The 20,529-nt window shown below is 66.9% G+C and overlaps 2 protein-coding genes across 2 annotated transcripts in view; one reads left to right on the top strand and one right to left on the bottom strand.

The window, feature by feature from the left end:
• Positions 1–1,134: 1,134 nt before the first annotated feature.
• On the bottom strand, positions 1,135–18,392 carry ADCY6 (adenylate cyclase 6). Its single transcript, XM_040577931.1, is given in 22 exon segments — positions 1,135–1,357; positions 1,448–1,572; positions 4,216–4,420; positions 5,987–6,160; positions 6,162–6,251; positions 6,386–6,515; positions 7,893–7,922; positions 8,013–8,188; positions 9,711–9,869; positions 9,973–10,089; positions 10,180–10,267; positions 10,339–10,436; positions 11,926–12,073; positions 12,184–12,209; positions 12,895–13,023; positions 13,109–13,250; positions 13,359–13,517; positions 14,619–14,746; positions 14,834–14,945; positions 15,067–15,188; positions 15,315–15,464; positions 17,464–18,392. Coding segments are annotated over 22 exon segments (3,471 nt in total). The 5' UTR covers positions 18,298–18,392; the 3' UTR covers positions 1,135–1,228.
• Positions 18,393–19,843: 1,451 nt separating this feature from the next.
• CACNB3 (calcium voltage-gated channel auxiliary subunit beta 3) overlaps positions 19,844–20,529 on the top strand; it is a 4,986-nt gene continuing 4,300 nt past the window's right edge. Inside the window, 1 exon segment of the mRNA XM_040577999.1 lies at positions 19,844–19,874. Within this exon segment, the coding sequence (XP_040433933.1) occupies positions 19,844–19,874 (31 nt within the window).

Genomic DNA, 20,529 nt, shown 5'->3' with positions numbered 1-20,529 from the left:
GACAGAGCCCCCACACTGGGCCCAAGCCCCCTACTGGGGTCTGGCCCCCCACACTGGGATCAGGCACTTCCCCCCCAGGGACCAGGATCTGTGACCCCACACACACACCGGGACTGGGTCCCCTACTGGGATCTGGCCCCCCCCATACTGGACCAGGCCCCACACCGGGATCTGGGCTCCCCCCCCCCCCAGGACCAGGCCTCTCTACCAGGATCGTGGCCCCCCCATACCAGGACAGAGCCCCCACACTGGGCCCAAGCCCCCTACCTGGATCTGGGTCTCCCACACACCAGGCCCGGACACCCCCCCTCCAAGATCTGGGACACCCCCCCTCCCAACAACCCACCAGGATCTTGCCCCCTCCACGGGGGTCTCGGCCTCCCGCAGCCCCCCCCCTCCCCCGTGCCCCACACGTCAGGCCACAGCTCGTATCCAAAGTGAGTTTTATATATAATTTATCTGTACACACGAAGGACAAAGTACCTCAGGTCTGCACTGAGGGGGGGGGGCAGTACCCCCCAACCCGGGCTGAGCCCCCCCCGGCCCCAAAACGGCTTCAGAAAACAAAAGAAAAAAAAAAAAAAAAGAAAAAAAAAAGTCACTTTTTTTTTTTTTTTTGCATTTAAAAGGAGGGGAAGCTGCCCCCCCCCCCTCCCCACCGGCAGCCCCCGGGAGGGTACAGGACCCCCTGGCTGGGGAGGGCCGGGCCCCTGGGTGGGGGTTCTGGGGGGCTGCGAAGGTGCTTTGCCTGTGTGTGTCCCCCCCCAGCAGGCGGCACTTTAATTTGGCACATGGAGGAGGTCGGGGAGACCCCCACCCCCAAACCCCACACCCCACCCCAGCCCCTTCCCCGGGGGGGTGTCCCCCTCCCCTCTTTGGCACATGGGGGATTTTGGCAAAGGGGGGGTTGCACCCTGACACCCACCCCCCCCCCAAAACACACCCTGGTACAGGGCTGAGAAATGCTCCCCTCAACACACTGCCCTGGGGGGGGCGGGGGACAGTGGGGGGGTGGGGGTGATGACACCCCCACCTCCAGCCACCTCCCTTGTGTCCGTTTCTCCCTTTTTCCTCTTTTTTTTTTTTTTTTTTTTTTCCTAAATATGTAGATTTGGGGATCTTTCCTTTTTTTTTTTTTTTTGCCTAACCCCTGGTGCAGGCTGAGGGGCATCAGCCTGGGGCTGGGGGTGGGGGGGAACACCACGGCCCTCCCCCCCCCCCCCCCCTCCTAACTCCCTCCAGGGCCAGCGTTGAGGAAGTAGGTGGTCATCTCCCCCTTGCCCTTGACCTTGACCAGCCCCCGGCACTCCAGCACGTAGCCCTTGGCTGCCAGCACCTGGTACAGGTCCGTTGTCACCTGGGAAGAGGGGGACATGGGGGTGAGGTGCTGGGGGGGGGGGGGGGCTCAAAGAAAGGGTCCCCCCAGCTCCCTGCCCCCCGAGCTGACCTGGATGCGGTCTGGGACCCCGGTGCTGTCCATGCGGCTGGAGACGTTGACGGTGTTGCCCCAGATGTCGTACTGCGGCTTGCGCGCCCCGATCACCCCCGCCACCACCGGCCCCATGTTCAGACCTGGGGGGGGGGGGGACGGGACATGACATGACACGGGCAGAGCGTCACGGACCCCCCCCTACGGCTGCAGGCGTGAGGGCACGGGGGTGCGCGAGGAGGTTGCGTGTGCAAAGGGGAAGGGGCGTGCAAGGGGGTTGTGCATGCAAAGGGTTTGCGACAGCAAGGGAGCGAGTCAAGGGGCGTGCAAGGGCTGCGTGTGCAAAGGGGAAGGGGCGTGCAAAGGGGAAGGGCTGTGCAAAGGGGAAGGGGCGTGCAAAGGGTTTGCAACAGCAAGGGAGCAAGTCAAGGGGCGTGCGAGGGCTGCGTGTGCAAAGGGGAAGGGGCGTGCAAAGGGGAAGGGCTGTGCAAAGGGGAAGGGGCGTGCAAAGGGTTTGCAACAGCAAGGGAGCAAGTCAAGGGGCGTGCGAGGGCTGCGTGTGCAAAGGGGAAGGGGCGTGCAAAGGGGAAGGGCTGTGCAAAGGGGAAGGGGCGTGCAAAGGGTTTGCAACAGCAAGGGAGCAAGTCAAGGGGCGTGCGAGGGATGCGTGTGCAAAGGGGAAGGGGCGTGCAAAGGGGAAGGGCCGTGCAAAGGGTTTGCGACAGCAAGGGAGCGAGTCAAGGGGCGTGCGAGGGATGCATGTGCAAAGGGGAAGGGGCGTGCGAAGGGTTTGCAATGGCAAGGGAGTGTGTAAAGCAGCAGGGGTGTGCAAAGGGGAAGGGGCACACAAAGGGAGTGTGCAAATGGGTGTGCAAGGGCTACGTGTGCAAAGGGGAAGGGGCGTGCAAGGGGTTTGTGCATGCAAAGGGTTTGCGATGCCAAGGGAGCGAGTCAAGGGGTGTGCGAGGGCTGCGTGTGCAAAGGGGAAGGGGCGTGCAAAGGGGAAGGGGTGTGCAAAGGGTTTGCAATGCAAGGGAGTGTGTAAAGCAGAAGGGGTGTGCAAAGGGGAAGGGGCACACAAAGGGAGTGTGTAAAGGGGTGTGCAAGGGCTACATGTGCAAAGGGGAAGGGGCGTGCAAAAGGTTTGTGCATGCAAAGGGTTTGCAATGGCAAGGGAGTGTGTAAAGCAGAAGGGGTGTGCAAAGGGGAAAGGGCACACAAAGGGAGTGTGTAAATGGGTGTGCAAGGGCTATGTGTGCAAGGGGAAAGGGGCGTGCAAAGGGTTTGTGCGTGCAAAAGGTTTGCAATGGCAAGGGAGTGTGTAAAGCAGAAGGGGTGTGCAAATGGGAAGGGGCGTGCAGAGGGGTGTGCAAAGGGCACATGAGGAGCATGCAAAGGGGCATGTAAAGGGCATGCCAGGAGCGTGCAAAGGGCGTTCAAAGGTCATCCAAAGGGTGTGCAAAGGGCATGCAAAGGGCGCATGAGGAGTGTGCAAAGGGCGCACAAGGAATGTGCAAAGGGCATGCAAAGGTCATTCAAAGGGCATGCAAAGGGTGCACGAGGAGTGTGCAAAGGGCATGCAAAGGGCATGCAAAGGGCGCGCAAGGAGTGTGCAAAGGGTGCGCAAGGAGCGTGCAAAGGGCATGCAAAGTTCATTCAAAGTGCGTGCAAAGGTCATGCAAAGGGCACACAAGGAGCGTGCAAGGGGCATGCAGAGGTCATTCAAAGGGTGTGCAAAGGTCATTCAAAGGGCATGCAAAGAGCGTGCAAAGGGCGCACAAGGAGTGTGCAAGTGGCATGCACAGGTCATTCAAAGGGCGTGCAAAGGTCATTCAAAGGGCATGCAAAGAGCGTGCAAAGGGCGCACGAGAAGCATGCAAAGGGCGTGCAAAGGGCGTGCAAAGGGCATGCAAAGGGCGCACAAAGGGCATGCAAAGGGCGCACAAGGAGTGTGCAAGGGGCATGCAGGGGTCATTCAAAGGGCATGCAAAGAGCGTGCAAAGGGTGCACGAGAAGCATGCAAAGGGCGCATGAGAAGCGTGCAAAGGGCATGCAAAGGGCATGCAAAGGGCGTGCAAAGGGCATGCAAAGGGCATGCAAAGGGCGCACAAGGAGTGTGCAAGGGGCATGCAGAGGTCATTCAAAGGGTGTGCAAAGGTCATTCAAAGGGCATGCAAAGAGCGTGCAAAGGGCGCACGAGAAGCATGCAAAGGGCGCACGAGAAGTGTGCAAAGGGCATGCAAAGGGCATGCAAAGGGCATGCAAAGGGCGCACAAGGAGTGTGCAAGGGGCATGCACAGGTCATTCAAAGGGCGTGCAAAGGTCATTCAAAGGGCATGCAAAGAGCGTGCAAAGGGCGCATGAGAAGCGTGCAAAGGGCATGCAAAGGTCACTCAAAGGGCGTGCAAAGGGCATGCAAAGGGCGTGCAAAGGGCGTGCAAAGGGCGTGCAAAGGGCACACAAGGAGTGTGCAAGGGGCATGCAGAGGTCATTCAAAGGGCGTGCAAAGGTCATTCAAAGGGCATGCAAAGAGCGTGCAAAGGGCGCATGAGAAGCGTGCAAAGGGCATGCAAAGGGCGTGCAAAGGGCATGCAAAGGGCATGCAAAGGGCGCACAAAGGGAATGCAAAGGGCGTGCAAAGGGAGTGCAAAGGGAGTGCAAGGAGCGTGCAAAGGGCGTGCAAAGGGCGTGCAAAGGGCATTCAAAGGGCGTGCGAGGGGCATGCGAGGGGCGTGCGAGGGGCGTGTGAGGGGCGTGTGAGGGGCGTGCGAGGGGCGTGCGCTGACCGATCTTCATCTGGAAGTTGTTGAAGGAGTGCTCGTTGATGTACTTCATCTGCTCCATCAGGTGCATGGCGTAGTCGGCCAGCGCCGCGATGTGGCTCCGGCCCTCGCGGTCGTACGTGGAGGCGTTGAGGCCCGAGGCCGCCATGTAGGTGCTGCCGATGGTCTTGATCTTCTCCAGCTGCCGGTACCTCTGCTCGCTGATGATCTGGGGGGGGACGGGGGAGTTACACCCCCACCCCCCCCCAACATCGTGGGGGGTCCCAGGCACCCCGTCCTGCACCCCGTCCCTGGCAGCTGCACATCCCCCGTCTCCTGCACCCCGGTCCTGTCAGCATCATGCGCCCCGTCTCCTGCACCCCATCTCTGTGATCCCTGTGCACCCCAACCCTGCACCCCAACCCTGCACCCCATCTCCTGCACCCCATCTCCTGCGCCCCATCCCTGTGATCCCTGTGCACCTCATCTCCTGCGCCCCATCTCCTGCACCCCATCTCCTGCGCCCCATCCCTGTGATCCCTGTGTGCCCCATCCCTGCACCCCATCTCCCGCGCCCCATCCCTGTGATCCCTGTGCACCCCATCCCTGCACCCCATCTCCTGCGCCCCATCTCTGTGATCCCTGTGCGCCCCATCCCTGCACCCCATCTCCTGCGCCCCGTCTCCTGCACCCCGTCTCCTGCACCCCATCCTCATGCACGCTGCCCCACGGCATCTCCATCACCCCCTGCCCCCCATCTCCTGCACCCCACCTCCTGCACCCCATCCCTGTGAGCCCCGTGAACCCCAGCTCCTGCACCCTGTTCCTGTGATCCCTGTTACACCTCATCCCTGCACCCCAGCTCCTGCCCCCCATCTCCTGCACCCCATCCTCATGCACGCTGCCCCACGGCGCCTCCATCACCCCCTGCCCCCATCTCCTGCACCCCACCTCCTGCACCCCATCCCTGTGAGCCCCGTGCACCCCATCTCCTGCAGCCCGTTCTTGTGATCCCTGTGCACCCCATCCCTGCACCCCAGCTCCTGCCCCCCATCTCCTTCCCCCCATCCTCATGCACGCTGCCCCACGGCGCCTCCATCACCCCCTGCCCCCCATCTCCTGCACCCCACCTCCTGCACCCCATCCCTGTGAGCCCCGTGCACCCCAGCTCCTGCACCCTGTTCCTGTGATCCCTGTGCACCCCATCCCTGCACCCCAGCTCCTGCCCCCCACCTCCTGCACCCCATCCCTGTGAGCCCCGTGCACCCCATCTCCTGCACCCCGTTCCTGTGATCCCTGTGCACCCCATCCCTGCCCCCCATCTCCTGCCCCCCATCTCCTGCACCCCATCCTCATGCACGCTGCCCCACGGCGCCTCCATCACCCCCTGCCCCCCATCTCCTGCACCCCACCTCCTGCACCCCATCCCTGTGAGCCCCGTGCACCCCAGCTCCTGCACCCTGTTCCTGTGATCCCTGTGCACCCTATCCCTGCACCCCAGCTCCTGCCCCCCACCTCCTGCACCCCATCCCTGTGAGCCCTGTGCACCCCATCTCCTGCGCCCCATCTCCTGCACCCCATCCTCATGCATGCTGCCCCACGGCGTCTCCATCACCCCCTGCCCCCCATCTCCTGCCCCCCATCCCTGTGATCCCTGTGCACCCCATCCCTGCCCCCCAGCTCCTGCCCCCCATCTCCTGCACCCCATCCTCATGCACGCTGCCCCACGGCGCCTCCATCACCCCCTGCCCCCCATCTCCTGCCCCCCCCCCCACCCCAATCCGCCCTCCGGCACCTCGTCGAAGTCGGCGATGATCTCGTTGAGCAGCCGCAGGCACTCGACGCCCTCGTTGTTGGCCTCCAGCTCGACGTAGAACTCGGAGAAGTTGCTGATGGAGGCGAACATGACGGCCACGCACTCGCACGACTGGTAGTAGAGCTCGTCGTTGCGTCGCTCCCGCGCCAAAAAAATGCGCCGCCACGTCCTTGGGCAGGATGTTGTGCAGCAGCCGGCGGTTGTACGCCTGCAGCTCCTCCATCTCCTCCTTCTCACCCGTCGCCTGCGGCGCACAGCACCATGCAGGAGCCAGGATAGGGCCCTGCATCCCCCCCCCCCCGCGCTGGGGGTGCGGGGAGGGGGTCAATCCCAGCCCTTCGCCCTCCCCCCCCCCCCCGACCCCATTCCCGGTCCTACCTGCAGCTTCCAGAGGAAATCGAGGCGGGCGGTGGATTCGACCTGCTGCGCGTGCAGGTAGAGCGCCAGCGCGAAGACGGCCAGGATGACGGGGGTGACGTACCGCAGGGCCACCTTCCCCTCCGCCGGGCTGCGGGCACCCCGCGCCCACTGAGGTGGGGTGCTGGGCGAGTCCATGCCCACCCCAGGCACCCCAAACCTGCACCCACACCCCAAAAATTCACCAACCCAAGGGATCCCCCAAGATGCTCCCACCCCAGGGACCCCAAACCTGCACCCACACCCCAAACCTGCACCCATCCAAGGGATCCCCCAAGATGCTCCCACCCCAGGGACCCCAAACCTGCACCCACACCCCAAACCTGCACCCATCCAAGGGATCCCCAAAGATGCTCCCACCCCAGGGACCCCAAACCTGCACCCACACCCCAAACCTGCACCCATCCAAGGGATCCCCCAAGATTCACCCACCCCAGGGACCCCAAACCTGCACCCACACCCCAAAGCTGCACCCACCCAAGGGATCCCCCAAGATTCACCCACCCCAGGGACCCCAAACTTGCACCCACATCCCAAAGCTGCACCCACCCAAGGGATCCCCCAAGACACAGACACCCCAGGGACCCTAAACTTGCACCCAGACCCCAAAAATTCACCAACCCAAGGGATCCCCCAAAATTCACCCACCCCAGGGACCCCAAACCTGCACCCACACCCCAAACCTGCACCCATCCAAGGGATCCCCCAAGACACACACACCCCAGGGACCCTAAACTTGCACCCACACCCCAAAGCTGCACCCACCCAAGGGATCCCCCAAGATGCTCCCACCCCAGGGACCCCAAACCTGCACCCACACCCCGAAAATTCACCAACCCAAGGGATCCCCCAAGATTCACCCACCCCAGGGACCCCAAACCTGCACCTACACCCCAAAGCTGCACCCACCCAAGGGATCCCCCAAGATGCTCCCACCCCAGGGACCCCAAACCTGCACCCACACCCCGAAAATTCACCAACCCAAGGGATCCCCCAAGATTCACCCACCCCAGGGACCCCAAACCTGCACCCGCACCCCAAAGATGCACCCACCCAAGGGATCCCCCAAGATTCACCCACCCCAGGGACCCCAAACCTGCACCCACACCCCAAAGCTGCACCCACCCAAGGGATCCCCCAAGATTCACCCACCCCAGAGATCCTAAACTTGCACCCAGACCCCAAAGATGCACCCACCCAAGGGATCCCCCAAGATGCTCCCACCCCAGGGACCTCAAACCTGCACCCACCCAAGGGATCCCTTAAGATTCACCCACCCCAGGGACCCCAAACCTGCACCCACCCTGTAAGACGCACCATCCCAGCGACCCCCCAAGATGCACCCAACCTCACAAGATGCACCCACCCCCGCAGCACAGACCCCCACCTCAGGGGACTCTCCTACTTACAGCCCACCCTCCCCGCCCACCCCTTCCCACTCCCCCACTGGTCCCAGTCCCCCGCTCACCATTCACCCTGGGTCACATTGAAGGAGGGCCTGGGGAGGGGGAGAAGAGCCGGGGCTTAGCAAGGTGGGGACCCAGCTCCCAGGGTGGGGACACCCGGCGGGGGGACGCAGGGCACTCACAGGGCACTGGCCACCACCAGCAGGTCGGCGTTGTCGAAGAGGGTGGCCTGGGGTCCCTCCACCAGCACCAGGTAGGTGGCCTCGATGGCCACCATGAGCAGCAGCTTGCCGATGCTGCTGATGTGCAGGAAGACGGAGCAGGCCAGCAGGCTCAGCACCACGCTGTAGTTGAAGTACTGCGGGGGAGACGTGGCAGGGATGCACTGGCAAACCCCCCTGGTAACCCCCCACAGGGACCCTGCACCCATGGGGACCCCCTGCCAGCACCCTGCACCCTCAGGGACCCCATACCAGGGGGGGACAGTGCCCACAGGGACCCCCCGTGCCAGCACCCTGTACACTCAGGGACCCCGTGCCAGCATCCTTGGGGACACAGTGGCTGCAGGGACCCCGTGCCAGCACCCTGTACCTACAGGGACCCCGTGCCAGCATCCTTGGGGACACAGTGCCCACAGGGACTCCATGCCAGCATCCTTGGGGACACAGTGGCTGCAGGGACCCCGTGCCGGCACCCTGCACCCTCAGGGACCCCGTGCCAGCATCCTTGGGGACACAGTGGCTGCAGGGACCCTGTGCCAGCACCCTGTACACTCAGGGACCCCGTGCCAGCATCCTTGGGGACACAGTGCCCACAGGGACTCCATGCCAGCATCCTTGGGGACACAGTGGCTGCAGGGACCCCGTGCCAGCACCCTGTACACTCAGGGACCCCGTGCCAGCATCCTTGGGGACACAGTGGCTGCAGGGACCCCGTGCCAGCACCCTGCACCCTCAGGGACCCCGTGCCAGCATCCTTGGGGACACAGTGGCTGCAGGGACCCCGTGCCAGCACCCTGCACCCTCAGGGACCCCGTGCCAGCATCCTTGGGGACACAGTGCCCACAGGGACCCCATGCCAGCATCCCTGGGGACACAGTGCCCACAGGGACCCCGTGCCAGCACCCTGCACCCTCAGGGGCTCTGTGCCAGCACCCACAGGGGACCATGCACCCGTAGGGACCTATGGCAGCACCCTGTATCTGTGGGGACCCCGTGCCAGCACCCTGTACCCCCAGAGACCCCATACCAGGGGGACACAGTGCCCACAGGGACCCCGTGCCAGCATCCTGCATCCTCAGGGACCCCGTGCCAGCATCCTTGGGGACACAGTGGCTGCAGGGACCCCATGCCAGCAACCTGTACACTCAGGGACCCCGTGCCAGCATCCTGCACCCTCAGGGACCCCGTGCCAGCATCCTTGGGGACACAGTGGCTGCAGGGACCCCGTGCCAGCACCCTGTACACTCAGGGACCCCATGCCAGCATCCTTGGGGACACAGTGGCTGCAGAGACCCCGTGCCAGCACCCTGTACACTCAGGGACCCCGTGCCAGCATCCTTGGGGACACAGTGGCTGCAGGGACCCTGTGCCAGCACCTTGTACACTCAGGGACCCCGTGCCAGCATCCTTGGGGACACAGTGCCCACAGGGACCCCGTGCCAGCACCTTGTACACTCAGGGACCCCGTGCCAGCACCCTGTACCTACAGGGACCCCCGTGCCAGCATCCTTGGGGACACAGTGGCTGCAGGGACCCCGTGCCAGCACCCTGCACCCTCAGGGACCCCATGCCAGCGCCCAAGGCGGACAGTGCACCCAGAGGGACCCACGCTGGCACCCACGGGAGCCCTGCACCCACGGCTGCCCCCCAGCCGCTCACCTCGGGGAAGTCACAGGCCAGCCCGTCACCGTGGCAGGGCTCCGCGGGGGTCCCCAGCGAGAAGTTGAGGACCCGGAGCTGGCAGGGTCCCACAGCCTCGGGGGTGACGTTGAGCTCACGGGCGGCGCAGTCCCGCAGAGCCACCCGGCTGCAGGAGAACTGGCGGGGGGTGGGGTGGGGGGTGGGGGGTGGGGGGAAGAAGGGTGAGCCGGTGCCCCACAGCCCCCCGCAGCCCCCCGTGCCCCTGACCCCACGTCCCTACCATGTTGATGAAGGCAGCGATGAAGACGAGGAGGATGGTGAAGACCCCGATGACGGTGCTGTGCGCACGGGACTGGACGATTTTCCGGGAAAGCTGCTGCAGGGCGGCGGGGAACAGCTGCGGGGGGGGGGGGGGGGGCACAAAAAGACCCCATCATGCACCGCCAAGCCCCCCCCCCACCCTCCCACCCATCAGCCGTGTACTCACGGTGACACAGGAATAGACGGCGCAGACGAAGAGGATGGCAGCAAGGAGGATGAAGATGCCAACGTAGACGCCAAGCATCAGCGGGGAGCTGAGAGAGGTGGCTGTGAGCATTGTGGGGGGGGGGGTGTCGGGATGGGGGGGGGGGGCTGCAGCACTCACTGCGGGAACACCACGATCTGGAGGCAGCAGATGAAGCAGAAGACGAGGAGGGTGCAGGCCACGTAGCCACCGAAGCGGTCATCCACCTTCTTGGAGTACTGCGGGGAGGGAAGCGGTGAGCCAGGCTGGGGGGGGGGGGGCAGGGCAGGGCAGGGCAGAGGGGCTCCTGGGGGTCCCCGGGGGATGGGATGGAGGGGACCCTGGGGGATGCGATGGGATGGAGGGGGACAGAGGGTCCCCAGAGGATGGGATGGAGGGGACCCTGGGGGATGGGATGGGATGGGATGGAGGGGGACAGAGGGTCCCCAGAGGATGGGATGGAGGGGACCCTGGGGGATGCGATGGGATGGAGGGGGACAGAGGGCCCCAGAGGATGGGATGGAGGGGACCCTGGGGGATGGGATGGGATGGAGTGGGACAGAGGGTCCCCAGAGGATGGGATGGAGGGGACCCTGGGAGATGGGATGGGATGGAGGGGGACAGAGGGTCCCCAGAGGATGGGATGGAGGGGACCCCAGGGGGACGGGATGGAGGGGACACCAGAGGATGGGACAGAGGGGACCATGGGGGACCCCAGGGGATGGGATTGGAGGGGAGGGAGGGGACCCCAAGGGATGGGATTGAGGGGACACCAGGGGATGGGATGGAGGTGACCAAGGGGGACCCCAGGGGATGGGAGGGGAGGGGAGGGGACGGGACGGGACCCCAAGGGATGGGATTGAGGAGACCCCAGGGGATGGAGGGGACCATGGGGGATGGGACAGAGAGGACCATGGGGGACCCCAGGGGATGGGATAGGATAGGATAGGAGGGGACCCCAAGGGATGGGATTGAGGGGACCCCGGGGGATGGGATGGAGGGGACCATGGGGGACCCCAGGGGATGGGATGGGATGGGATGGGAGGGGATGGGACCCCAAGGGATGGGATTGAGGGGACCCCAGGGGATGGGAGGGGAGGGGATGGGATGGGAGAGGACCCCAGGGGGACCCCGGGGGATGGGATTGAGGGGACCCCAGGGGATGGAGGGGACCATAGGGGATGGGATGGAGGGAACCATAAGGGGACCCCAGGGGATGGGATGGGAGGGGAGGGGATGAGATGGGATGGGACCCCAAGGGATGGGATTGAGGGGACCCCAGGGGATGGAGGGGACCATAGGGGATGGGATGGAGGGGACCATGTGGGACCCCAGGGGATGGGATAAGATGGGATGGGACGGGAGGGGACACCGATGGATGGGACGGAGGGGACACTGGGGGATGGGACAGAGGGGACACCGGGGGACCCCAGGGGATAGGATTGAGGGGACCCCAGGGGATTGGATGGAGGGGGATGGGGTGGAAGGACCAGGACAGGGGGGATCATGGAGCCAGCTGGATGAAGGGGATCTCACAGACCAGAGGGGACAGATGTGACGCACAGCTGGGATGGGGGGCAGGGGGTACCACAGAACCAGGACAGAGGACCCCAGGGGATGGAAGCGAGATGAGGGAGACAAAGGTGCTGATGGGAGCGGGACAGAGGGGACTTCAGGGGATGGAGGGGACGGCAGGGATGGGATGGGGGGGGATGGAGGGACCCCCACCTTCTTCTCCAGCTCAGGCGTCTGGAAGGTGAGCAGGAACTTCTTGACATGGTCCTTGCGGAGCTGGTCAATGCTGCGGGCGTCGATGGCCCGGCTCAGGAACTCGTCCACCTCGTCCTCGGGGTTGAGGGCCTCCTGGGCACCACGGCTGGGGGCAGGGGTAGGTCAGGGTCCCCCCCAGCCCCTGGCTCTGCCCCAGAGAGGGGCTGGCCATGACCCCCCACCCCCAGAACCCTCACTCAGCATGGGGACACTTACTTGTCCTTGCTGGAGTCATCAATTCCCTGGGGAGACACAAGGGAAATGGGGGGTGTCAGGGACACTGGCGTGGATTGGGGGGGGGGGTCATAGATGACAAGATCATGGGGCACCCCCCAGGGTCAACCAAGCCCCCCAAGGACAGGGGACAGAGTCCCAAGGGTTACCAGGATGTGGGGGATCCCCAAGGGCTCCCCAAGCCTGGCAAGGATAGGGGGGTCCCCAAGAGTCTGCAAGGGGGGGAGGGAGGGATCTGGGGGGGGGTGGCTGACACCACTGAGGACGGGGGACCCCTGGGGGTCCCCAAGGCCAGTGAGGACAGGAGGCATCCCCAAGGGGTGCCGAGGACAGGGGGTACACCTGGGGGGTCCCCAACAGCTGCTGAGGATGGAGGCGGGGGGGGGGCGGGGAACCTGGGGATCTCTATGGGCTGCTGAGGATGGGGGGGGGGGGACACCTGGGGGTCCCCAAGGGCTGGTGAGGACAGGAGGGAACCCCGAGACCTGCTGAGGATGGGGGGGGGGGCTTCTCCGAGGCCCTGGGCTGCGGCCAGCAGGAGGAAGCAGGCGAGGGCTGCGGGCAAGGCTGGGGAAGCCCAAAGGCGACCACGGAAAGGCGGCGAGCAGCCGATACCGCCGCAGGGGTGGTGGTGGGGGGTGTCCCCCCTTCCCAACATCCCCCCCACCACCACCCCCCTCCATGGTCGCTCACCATCTGCCGGAAGGCCTTGGAGTCCTTGGTGCGGGAGAAGGAGCGCTCGGGCACCCAGCGCGGCACCAGCCCCTCCGTCGAGTTGGCACGAGCCCGCTGCAGCTTGGCTAGGATGGCTTTCTCCTCCTTCTGCAGGGCGACCGTGGCCGTGAGAGGGGGTCCCCATCTCCCCCCATCATCCCCCCCATCCCCTCAATTCCCCCCTCTGACTCACGCGCTTCTGGCTGCAGCCCACGATGAGGAAGGTCTCGATGTTGTGCTCCTTGAGGTAGGCGTTGCGCTCGCCCCCGTGGCCCGGTTCCACCTCGTAGTCCCCGTTCAGGTACTGCAGCGTCGCCCAGGTGATGTGGATGCGCCTGGGGATGGCAGGGATGAAGGTGCTGAGCCCACCCACCCCCCCCCTTGTTCCACGTTCCCCACCCCAGCCCCCACCCCAGCCCCCCCGCCCCCCGGTCCTGGCTCACCCGGCTTTGCCACCCGCTTCCATGTGGTTGGCGAGGGTCACGTCGTTGGACCAGACGTCGAACTGCCACTTGCGCAGCCCCAGGACGCCACAGTGCACCCGCCCGCTGTGGATGCCCACGCGCATGTTCACGTTCACCCCCGTCACCTCGCGCACCAGCCTGCGGACGGCACCGGCACCACGTCAGCCCAAGGCACCGCGGCACCGGGGGCCGGTCAGCACCAGGGGGGTGCCAGCACCGGGGACAGCCACAGCCCCCTAGGGATGCAGTGGCACTGGGGATGTGCCAGCACTGGGGACATGCCAGCACCACGGTCAGGCACAGCCCCCCAGGGCTGCAGTGGCACTGGGGACATCCCAGCACTGGGGACATGCCAGCACCGGGGACAGCCACAGCCCCCTAGGGATGCAGTGGCACTGGGGATGTGCCAGCACTGGGGACATGCCAGCACCGGGGCCAGCCACAGCCCCCCAGGGCTGCAGTGGCACTGGGGACATCCCAGCACAGGGGACATGCCAGCACCAGGGTCAGGCACAGCCCCCCAGGGTTGCAGTGGCACTGGGGACATCCCAGCACTGGGGACATGCCAGCACCGGGGTCAGGCACAGCCCCCCAGGGTTGCAGTGGCACTGGGGACGTGCCAGCACAGGGGACATGCCAGCACCACGGTCAGGCACAGCCCCCCAGGGCTGCAGTGGCACTGGGGATGTGCCAGCACTGGGGACATGCCAGCACCGGGGTCAGGCACAGCCCCCCAGGGTTGCAGTGGCACTGGGGACATCCCAGCACAGGGGACATGCCAGCACCACGGTCAGGCACAGCCCCCCAGGGTTGCAGTGGCACTGGGGACATCCCAGCACTGGGGACATGCCAGCACCACGGTCAGGCACAGCCCCCCAGTGTTGCAGTGGCACTGGGGATGTGCCAGCACTGGGGACATGGTGGCACTGGGGTCAGGCACAGCTCTCCAGAGTTGCAGTGGCACTGGGGACGTGCCAGCACCGGGGACATGGTGGCACTGGGGTCAGGCACAGCCCCCCAGTGTTGCAGTGGCACTGGGGACGTGCCAGCACCGGGGACATGGTGGCACTGGGGACATGGTGGCAGTGGGGACAGGTACAGCCCCCCAGTGTTGCAGTGGCACTGGGGATGTGCCAGCACTGGGGACATGGTGGCACTGGGGTCAGGCAGAGCCCCCCAGTGTTGCAGTGGCACTGGGGACATGCCAGCACCGGTGACAGGCGCGACCCCCCGACTCACGAGATGGCCTCGATCATGTCGACCCCCATCTCCACGCAGCAGTGCGCGTGGTCCCCGCGCGCCTCCGGCAGCCCCGACACGCAGTAGTAGCAGTCCCCCAGGATCTTGATGCGCAGGCAGTGGTTCTCCTGTGGGGGTGGACGGGCAGGTCAAGGAGGGGGGGGCTCTGGGACCCCCTCCCAGCCCACCCCCACCCCCACCCCCACCCCACTCACCGCCGCCAGCTTGTCGAAGCGAGCGAAGAGCTCGTTGAGCGTCATCACCAGCTCCTGGGCTGTGCACTGCGAGGCCAGGCTGGTAAAGCCCTCGATGTCCGCGAAGAGGATGCTGCCGGGAGGAAGAGCGTGGGCTGGGGAGGGACCACAGACCACCCCGGACCCCCTCACCTAGTGACACTCCCCTCCCCCCCCCCCCCCCCTCCCCCCCAAGACCTTGCACCCCGCGGTACCTGACGTTGTCGTGCTTCTGGATGTAGATCTTGTGGAACATCATGTCCTCCTTCTTGGTGTTGATGTCCTCCTTCATCTCCATGGCCACGTGCTGGGGCAGCACCGAGAGCAACAGCCGCTCCTGCCCCACAGCACCACCCCATCAGCGGGGGGGGGCCAGGGCCCTGATGGACCCCCCCCCCCCTTCCCCCAAGCCCATCACGGCGGACCCCACCGTCCCTGGGACCCCCCAGGACCCCCAGCTTACCTGCTGGCGGTTCTCCCGCTGGAGGTGCAGGCGCGCCTGGATGTAGCCCCGGGTCTCCTGGAAGGCCTGGCGCTGCGACACCTCGGCCGGGTAGTGGGTGCAGACCCCCACCACGTTGGTGCAGAGGAAGATCAGGGCGTTGGCGCTGAGCTGGTGGGGGAGGTGGGCTCAGTGCAGCCACCCAGGGACCCCTGGCCAGCTCTGCCACCCTCCTCTGCACCCCAAAACCCTGGCTCCAGGATGGGGAGGGGAGTGCTGCCAAGAGGAGCAGGGGGGCTGCAAGGGGGGGGGGTCATGGGGGGAAACATGGGGACACAAAGCAAGGGGATGTGGGATGCAGGGACCAAGGGAAGGGAGGATGCAGGGACCTGGGGACACGGAGGATGCAGGGACCTGGGGATACAGGACCAGGGTGATGGGGATGTGGAGCACCTGGAGACATAGGAAAACGGGGGGGGTGGGGGTGGGGGTGGGGGTGCTGCAGGGACACGGGGGACATAGAGAGCCAGAGCAGGGGGACAGGGGGCACCCGAAGCTGCAGGAAAACGGGGCACAGGGGCTGCAGGGACCCAAGGCACAGGGATACGAGGATGCAGGGACCTGGGGATACAGGACCAGGGTGATGGGGACATGGGGCACCTGGAGACACGGGAAACCAGGGCAGGGGGGGCTGCAGGGACACGGGGGACATGGAGAGCCCGAGCAGGGGGACGGGGGGCACGCAGAGCTGCAGGAAAGAGGGGCACAGGGGCTGCAGGGACCTGGGGACCCAAGGCACAGGGATATGAGGATGCAGGGACCTGGGGATACAGGACCAGGGTGATGGGGACATGGGGCACCTGGAGACATGGGAAACCAGGGCAGGGGGGGCTGCAGGGACATGGGGGACATGGAGAGCCCAAGCAGGGGGACGGGGGGCACGCAGAGCTGCAGGAAAGCGGGGCACAGGGGCTGCAGGGACCTGGGGACCCAAGGCACAGGGATACGAGGATACAGGGACTTGAGGGACATGGGGACACGGGGCAGGGGGGGACGTGGGGACACGGGGCAGGGGGGGACGTGGGGACACGGGGCAGGGGGGGGGGACGTGGGGACACAGCCAGGCCCCACGGGCCCTCGGGAAGCGGAGGAAGCCGGGGGAGGGCCGGGAAGCGGAGATGGCTGCAGCGGGAGTGCTGTGGTTTCCCCCCCTCCCCGTCCCCATCCCTGTCCCCTGGGACCGGGGCCAGGGCTATTTATAGCGGCGGGCTGGAAGCGGGGGGCCATGCCCCCCCCCCACCCCCCCCATCCCCATCACATCCCCCCGGCCAGGGGGCACAGCCCCATCGCTCCCACCCTGCAGAGGTTAGCCCCACTCGGGGGGGGGCTTCTCCTCCCGTGACCCCCTCCATGCCCCGCCGGCCTCACTGTGTACCCCCCCCCCCCCTCTTCAGCATCATGCGCCCCGTGGGGACAACACGTGGCCCCAGCCCTGGCCAGGCAGGGCGAGGGTGACGGGTGGCCTCGTGCGGGGGCGGGGGGGGGGGGGGGGGGGGGTGGGGGCTGGGGACTGGCAACACATGGCCCTTGTGGACAAGGGGACCCCCCCTGGACCCCCCCTGTGCATGCAGCACCCCACTGGGAGCACCCGCCAGCCCAAGGGGGCAGGACAGGGGACACTGCCAAGGTCCCAGCCCCCCTGGGTGGCAGCCACCCCCCCCTGCCCTGGCTCCCTGGGCCTGCATCCCCCCTCGGGGGTTTCCGCCAGCCCCACAACGGGGGCTTTGTGGGTGCCCCCCCCCCCCCCCAAGCACAGCCCACAATGGCGGGTCTGTGCACGGTCCTGCCAGGACGAGGGGCCCCCTCACCTCCCCCCCCGCCAGGCTGCGGCAGTGGAGAGACCCCCGGTCACACCGTAGGCAGCACCCACGGGTCCCTAGCATGGGACACACACGCCCCCCACCCCCCCAGGACGCCCCCCCACCCCCAAGGCAAGCCAAGGGGGGCCCCTCCTGCATCCAGAATTTTCCACGTGCACCAACACCAAGCCCAATTTTGCAGCGAGGCACTGGGGGAGCCACCGGCGGGGACAGGGGTCTCCCCCATCCCACAAGCAGGCAGCCCCCCCACACACACACACTATATGCATCCCCCCCCCCCCAGCCTCTACCTGCTTCCAGAGGAAGGGGTCGGTGGCGTTGCGGTGCCAAGCGATGGCGAGGTGCAGGGCGGAGAGGAAGACGCCGGCCAGCACGGCCGCCCGCATCCGCACCGGCAGCAGCGTGTAGGTGATGTAGATGAAGAAGACGCTCCACCAAACGCCTTCGGCCGCGCTACGGGGTACCACGGCCACCGTCCCCAACGCTTGAACCCCGGCCAGCAAGCCCAGCACCACGTAGCTCACCACCCACATATAGTCCTGGGGGAAGGCGCTGCGGCTGCACAGCACCATCAAAAGCAAGAAAAGGGCCGTGGCACCGGCCAAAGCGGCGACCGCCGGCACGTGGGGGGCACCGGGCAGGCAGTGGAAGAGGAGCATCACACCGCAGACCAACACCAGCACCCCCATCAGCACCGTCAGGCTGCTCTGGTTCATCTGGAAGAAGTAACGTTGGTAAAGCCGCTCCAGTTTGGCCGACTGGAACCGTTTGGAACGGAAAACCTGGAGCAAACGCCGCCAGCACTCGCCGGCCGACGGCCGCCCCCCGTGACCCCCGGCCCCCTTTGGCCCTTTGGTTTCGCCATCCTCCAAGGCCAAGTCCACCGCTTTGAGCCCCAAGTCACCGGAGGGTCCCTTCTTGCTGTAGTGGTCCTCCTGCCAGGTGCAGCGTAGCCCCCGGGGGGGTCCCCCACCCCGCTCCATCTCAGGGTCCTGCAGGCAGCTCATGTAGCGGGGGCCGCAGAGGGCAGCGCGCGGGCGGGCGCCCTTCTTGCCGTTGCGCTCCCCCCATGCCGTCTTCCGTTCGTCCACCTTGGGCACCAGGATGCCGCTGAACCACGACATGCTGCGGGTACCGGGGAGGGGGTCAAAGCTCAGTGTGTGGCCCCCTCCCCCCCAGCACCCCAAGAGGGACCCCGGTGCCCATGGGGGGAGGGGGGGGGGGGGGGCGGCGAGGCAGCGTGGCTCCCACCCAGCACAGACAGCGAAGGGCACTGATGTCCCACGTCCCCTGGGGGGTGCAGACCCCCAAACCCCAGTTCTCCCACCCATGGCCCCTGTGGGAATGCCCAGTGCCCAGTGCTGGGTGCCCAGCACCAGTACTGAGTGCCCGGTGCCCAGTGCTGGTGCTAGGTACCCAGTACTGGTCCCCAGTGCCGGTACCTGGTCCCCACTGCCAGCGCCCGGTGCCGGTGCCCAGTATCAGTGCTGGATGCCCGGTGCCGGTGCTGGTACTGGGTACCCAGTGCTGGTGCCCAGTGCCGGTACTGAGTGGCCAGTGCCCAGTGCCAGTGCCCGGTGCCCAGTGCTGGTGCTGGCTGCTCGATACTGGTGCCCAGTGCCGGTACCCGGTTCCCAGTGCCAATGCCCAGTATTGGTGCTGGATGCCCGGTGCCGGTGCCCGGTGCTGGTGCTGGTACTGGGTACCCGGTACTGGTGCCCCGTGCCCGGTGCTTGGCCCTGCCAAGGCCACCCCGAGCCCGTCCACCCCAGCGCAACGACCTGCGGCAAAGCTGGAACCATCCCGGGCGTCCCGGCCCTGTTTGTCTTGAACGGCGGCCAACGGGCTGCACCGGGCACGGCGGCCCCGGGGCACCGGGAACCAGCCAGGACGTGGCAGCCCGTCCCACCCCCGGGGGAACGGCGGGGGAGGGGGGGAACGGCCACCCGGGAAGGGCCGAGCCCGGTGGCAGCCACCCCCCCGGCCCCAGCCCCGGCCCGCGGGGAGCCCCGCCGGACGCGGCCCGGTCACCCCCAACCCGCCAGCGCCCCCCCCGCCGCCGCCGCCGCCCCGGCCACCGGGCAGCCCCCCCGGGGCCACCCCGCTGCCGCCGCCACGGGGCCCACCCCGCTGCCGCCCCCCAAGTCCCGATCGCGGTCCCGCTCGCCGCCGCCCCGGCCACCCCACCCCCCCCCCACCGCCGCCGCGCCCGGTGCGCCCGGTCGGCCCCGCTCACCTCCGCCTCCGGCGCCGCCGCCCGCGGGGGCCCCGCGCCCCGGCACGGCCCCGCCGCCGCCCGCTCCTACACGGCGGCCGCGCCGCACCCCCGCCGCCCCATCCCGCAGCCCAGGCCGGGCCCCCCGGTGGCGGCGGTGGCGGCCCCGGTCCCGGTCCCGGCCGCAACCCCGGCCCCGGCCCAGCCCCGGCCGGTACCCCGCCCCCCCCCACCCCCCCCCCCCGCCCGGATCCGCTCCCGGGCGCTCCCGGCCGGCGGCCTTAAAGGCGCAGCGGCGGCGGCGGTGGCCCGGTACGGCCCGGTACGGCCCCGGTACGGCCCCGGTGCGGCGGGGGAGGCGCGGGAGGAGCGCGGGGGAGGCGGGTGCGCGCGCGGGCACGGGCGGACCGGCACCCCCGGGGCTGCGCGCACACGCACCGCCGCGCTGCACCGACATGGCGGGGACAACGGGGACACGCGCCACCGGCACCCCCCACCCCACCCCCCCCCATCCCCGCCTGCACCCACGGGTCTGCACACGCCCCCCCCCCCCCTTTGAGTGTGTCCCTTGCACACACACCCCCCGCACGCTCACCCCAGTGCCCCCCCCCTTGCACACCCAGCCTGCACGCGTACCTACACACCCCCCCTTGCACACTCGCACCCCCTTGCACGCGTGTGCAGCCCCGTTGCACGCACACGCGTGAGCCCCCTTGCATGTGTGTGTGTGTGTGCGTGTGTGTGTGCGCACGCACACGTACCCCCTTGCACACACAGCTACACACCGCGCAGGCACCCCTGGCATGCACACACGCGTGCACAACCCCCCCCTCGCACACACAACCTCGCGCACACGCACACCCGTTTTGCACGCGCACGCGCGTGCACACATAGGGGTTTTGCACACACACCCTTGCACACGCACCCCCTTGCATGCACATCACGCCTTCCACGCACGCACACACACCCCCTTGCACACACACGCGTGCGCGCACAAGCACACCCTTGCACGCACACACCCCCCCCTTCCTTTTTGCACGCACACCCCAGTCAGCACCCCGTGCAAAACGGGGGTGCAGGATACCCCTCACTGGGGTCCCTGCCTTGCCCCCCACACTCGTACCCCACGCGTGTGCGTGGT

The sequence above is a fragment of the Falco naumanni genome, chromosome 20 (genome assembly GCF_017639655.2).
Source record: "Falco naumanni isolate bFalNau1 chromosome 20, bFalNau1.pat, whole genome shotgun sequence".
Classification (NCBI taxonomy): Eukaryota; Metazoa; Chordata; class Aves; order Falconiformes; family Falconidae; genus Falco; species Falco naumanni.
The sequence above is the reverse complement of the archived record's forward strand: the minus strand, read 5'-3'. Positions and strand labels throughout refer to the sequence as shown.